Raw genomic sequence first — 5,026 nt, forward strand, 5'->3', positions numbered from 1 at the left:
GTATCTGATATCAGGTGCATCAATCAATCATCAGTAGGTTGGAGAACATTTATATTCATTCAGCAAATGTAGAAATGAAGAACATAAATCAATTAGTAAGTATTCTTCTCACATAGAATGTTTTACAGTAACAGCAATCAGCTGCCAGTCATGTAACAATAATGACAGCATTTGGCCAGATGGTGGTGCTATAACAAAGCTTATTTACATATGAGCCAAAGGCTGCTGAGCTGCCTGACTTGGAAACACACTTTGTTTTTCTGTACATTACTTGGATAATAAGTTGAAAATAAATTTGTCAGTTTGGTGGGGAAGTAGAGGTAACATTGCAAACAATGTTGAAGCCCTGACTTTTTGTCTTGAAAGCGACATTTTTAAATATGGCCCTGTTAACATCTGGCATTAACATGCGTCTCCACATGCGTCCCGAGTGACCACTACCCCGCTCTATATGCAAATAATCAAGGACATCATTTCCGTTTTCAAAGACCAAATTCGTTCGTTATTCGTCCAAAACTGTGTTCAACTTGTTTGATAACAGGATAAATATTCAGGATATATTTAAATATTCCGCGTCGAGAGAGAGAGACACGGACCCAGAGAGGGAGAGAGATGCAGCGATCTCCCCGCAGCTGTGTGCGCATTTACGCACAAGACACAGCAGCATAACTTTATTGATGATTTAAATCTCCGACACGCCGGCAGGGTCGGTCAGGATCTAATGTTAACTAATTTTCTGTGTTCTTCTACATATGCAATAGGTCATCTGTTACACACACAGTCCAGGTTCATACAGTTTGGAGTAAAGCAGCCGTCCTCCTGATAAATCCTGAGCTCCATTATGTCGAGCAGCGCAGCAAAACTAAAAACAGGACAGGACAGATTTGACAGGACAGAGGAAACTATCCAGCCACGTTTAGCTTCTGAAACATTTTTTTAGACAGACAAGCGAAAAATTAATGGTTTCATCTCTATTCTAATTGTCGATTTGAAGAGGGAAACTGGTCAGGGGAACGAGGAAAACAGGAAAAAACGGGAGGTGGATTACGTTTTTAATTCACATGAAAAACAAAATAATTTGTTTATCCTGTTATCAAACAAGTTGAACAGCTTTAGACGGAGGGTCCTGTGTCTAGTCTGCAGGAAAATAGAAGATGTCAGTCAGGCGGTCCTTCAATGTGGTCCAGGACCACCTCCGAATGTGGTCTGAGTGATCGGATCTCAATCCGTCCTCAATGCGTCTTGGGTGCGTTTTCACCTGTATTTAGAGCTGTCTACTTGTGATCGGATCACCCGAGACGGATGTTAATGCCAGTTGTAAACCTGGTTATTGATATCCAACATTATACAACTCACTGTTTTAATCTACAGGAGTAAAATGGGACCTCTCTCCCTTCATCTCTATCTCCCACAGTAACATGTGGATGTAACCTTCATTCTTTAGATGTTATCGGATGATGCAGTCCATTTTGCTTTTATAGTTCATCTGTGATAACTACTGACATCACTTTTCTTTCCTCTTTTTTATTATCACACAAAGTGGCGGGGTAAATCCCCTACTTTATGAGTCACTAGGGGGATACGGTGTTGGAAAAGTACCTTCCTCCTGATTGGTCGATGCTGTTGACTCATACAGTAGGCTTATCTCTGGTTGGTCCTACAGGCAACATATTCCAACTGTCACCGACTGGATCCTGTTTTGCATCTGACTAGTGCTGACTAGTCCACACAGCAGCTGAGATTTTGTACTTTTGTTCAACAGCTCTACTTCCTCATTATCTAATGACGGATTAACACTCTGTGTCAAGAGTTGGATGATGGTGCCATAAAGAGCGTGATTCCTTCCTTGGCAATGCAAGTAAGTGATGAAGAAAATATCTTTGCTTTATTGTTGTATAGATCGTAACATATTCTTTTAGGTATTAACTGAAGCCACAATAGAAACTATTTACTTATGAAGAAAGAGACACGTGGAGCTCTCTTAATTTGTATTTTTAAGTTAAAATAAATGTGATAAGTTTGATAAGAGTAAAAGTGAAGGATGTTTACATTTATCTTTCACTAAAGTTTCACCAAGACTTTTACTTTTAGTAGTTTGATAGTTTAAAAGACTTTTCCCAACTAACCCAGCAGTGTGTCTGTGTAGTTGTCAGACATCCAGCGGCTCCATAAAGTCACATAACCTGCAGTAAAACATCCAATTACTGTTTTTACACTTTGTTTTTTTGTAGAGATTAAACAGAACAAGATGCAGCATGTTAGTAGTGATCATGCAGCTGCTGGTAGGTGGAGTTAGTTACACTTAGAAAAACTGTAGATTTCTGTAATTTACAATAGAAATGACTGATGTTTGTGTGGTTTTAGTCCACATTGTTTCTGACATGAGAATCGAGGTTTGATGCTGTAGATTTTCCTTCTCACACCTGTGATGACTGAACTTTGACCTCATGTGTTCATGACTCCTCTCCTCTGTCTCCTCTCACAGGGAGAAGATGATCTGCAGGATCCTTCTGCTCATCAGCCTGACCTCCTGTGTCTGTGGTTAGTTTACAACCTCAGTTCATCATCCAAAAAGAGAAAAGTCAAAAGATTTGATGACGTCTGTTGTAAAATATATCAGCAGAACTATTAGAGCGAGTAGAAACTCTTCATTACAGTTGGGAAGATGCTCTATATTCAATTATTGCTTAGATTGTATTTATTATTGGTATCAATCATGACCTTTTACTGGTGTATTTTAAACATTTTCCCTCTCTGTCTCCTCAACAGGAACATTTGTAGTGAAAGTGACACAGACCTCCTATCAGGCAGAGGAGAACGACAACATCACACTGGAATGGATGTTTACAACCAAACCTGACAGTTCCTCCACTTCACTTTACATTATCTGTGAACTGTTAACTGATGTTAAATCTTTGATCCTGTATCATGTACATGAGGGTGTTGAGTCTCCAGAGTCTCAGGATGGACAGTTTGCAGGACGAGTTCAGTGTGACAAAGACGCCCTCAGAGAAGGACGAATCAGACTTCATGTGTCCAGACTCAGGACTGATGACTCGGGTCTGTACCTGTGTGAAGTGAAAACAGATTATGGTGAAAGCTCTGACAGATGTCGACTCAATGTCATTGGTAAGATGATTAAAGTCTTTTTTAATTCATGTTATCAGTGATGTACAGACTGGACTGATAAACTTCATGAGTGTGGTTGCACTCAGCAGCCACTGTATTGTTAAAAATATGCTGTATGTGGACACAAACATCAGCAGGTTCGAGCCCAAACAATCCAGATTTTGGACATTAGCAAGTTTGAAGTATCACAAGTAGGAGAGCTGAACTTTGGAATAACAGAATTTGTGAAATACAAGTACAATTATTATTATTTTCTGTCCTTTACAGCAGCTGTTGATCAGCCCAAACCTCAGAAACCTACTGTGAGACCACAACCAGAGAGTCGGGGAAGGATCAGCCTCTACGTTGGACTGACAGCAGCTTTCTGTGCTGGACTCTACTCTGCCTTCAGACATCGTTCTAAACCTGATGAAAGATGATGAACATAGTTACATTTTAGGCAGCATAAACCTGTAGGACTAAAAACCATCACATTTCCTATTTTATGTTATTGTCAGCGTATTATTTACGTTGATCTAAGATGGTGCTTTACACTAATGCAACTTATATTATAATAAATTCCACACTGCATTTACTGTTTACACTATGAACATTTACACATTCCAGGTCAATATTTTCTACATTTCATTTCATTTTCTTCAGTTTACAATTTAAAGCCGTGGCAGCTCTTCTCATTCATATTTTACATATATTTATTGTAAACTTCCTTCTTTTTTATATTATTTAATTACTTCATTTTGGATATGTTTGAACTGTTATGGAACACATCATTAAGGCAAAATCCTTGTATGTGCAAATTTACTTGGCAATAAACCTGTTTCTGAACATGTTTTTATTCCTCTGCAAAGCATTTCTTAACTCTGTGAAACACTTTCTGACTTAAACACTTTTTTTACAGTTGTGTAACAGATGTTTGATGTTTGTCTAAATCCCTCTTTTTCATTAATAATTTGTTTGTTTTTTTAACTTTTGACATCTTCAGCTGTGCAGCAGATTTAAAGGGATTTATTTTCATGTACATGAACTCTAAATGTTTGAATGATGTAATGAATCAGTCCTCTGGGAACCTTGTTTGGTTGACATGTAAAAGACCTGAGTTTCTTATGAAGAGCAGAATAAAGTCCAGCAGGTAACCAGACAGCAGCTGTTCTTTGTGTCCTTCACACTTCAAACAAACTCAACACAGATTCTGCAGTAAGAGATCATGTGAGGCTCTCAATCAGTTATAGAAATAGACTAATGTTTGTGTGGTTTTAGTCCACATTGTTTCTGACATGAGAATCGAGGTTTGATGCTGTAGATTTTCCTTCTCACACCTGTGATGACTGAACTTTGACCTCATGTGTTGATGATTCCTCTCCTCCGTCTCCTCTCACGGGGAGAAGATGATCTGCAGGATCCTTCTGCTCATCAGCCTGACCTCCTGTTTCAAATCTCTACGTTTCAAAACATTTAATATATATCATATCAACATTTATAAAGTGACGTAGTGCAGATGATATGTATATATGAGCCTACGTTCTTATTAGCAGGAGGAGGGGTCAGGTGGTTGGATAGAAAGCGTGATGTAGGAAAGTCAGAGATCCTGTTCGAGACCACCGCCCACTTCCCGTTTCAACCGACAACAGCGGGTGTTATTAGTGATACGTCGAGACATTTGCAGCCGTTTTTATTCTATTTTATTTTGTTTTATTTTAACCCAAACCATGATCGTTCCTTAACCATAATTAGGTGTTTTTTGTGCCTAAAGCTAATCAGACCTGAACCACAGCATTATCACATCATAAAACATCATTATTCAACTGACTATGTCCAGCATTGAAACGTAGACATTCAGCTTATCCGTGGTTTGCAGAACGTACAATGCCAACATTTTATTCTAGAGATAGGGTTGCCT

General features: G+C 38.7%; 2 protein-coding genes across 3 annotated transcripts in view; one reads left to right on the forward strand and one right to left on the reverse strand.

Annotated features, from left to right (window-relative positions):
• LOC121889443 overlaps positions 1-4,267 on the forward strand; it is a 122,718-nt gene extending 118,451 nt beyond the window's left edge. Inside the window, exon 5 of one of the 2 annotated variants that reach the window (XM_042401408.1) lies at positions 3,397-4,267. In XM_042401408.1, the coding sequence (XP_042257342.1) occupies positions 3,397-3,548 (152 nt within the window). In that variant the 3' untranslated portion in view covers positions 3,549-4,267. The remainder of the gene's footprint in view (positions 1-3,396) is intronic. The other variant, XM_042401409.1, reaches the window with a different exon arrangement.
• LOC121889444 overlaps positions 1-5,026 on the reverse strand; it is a 51,647-nt gene that overhangs the window by 16,648 nt on the left and 29,973 nt on the right. The gene's annotated exons all lie outside the window — the stretch shown is intronic.

Source organism: Thunnus maccoyii, chromosome 22 (genome assembly GCF_910596095.1).
Source record: "Thunnus maccoyii chromosome 22, fThuMac1.1, whole genome shotgun sequence".
Lineage (NCBI taxonomy): Eukaryota > Metazoa > Chordata > Actinopteri > Scombriformes > Scombridae > Thunnus > Thunnus maccoyii.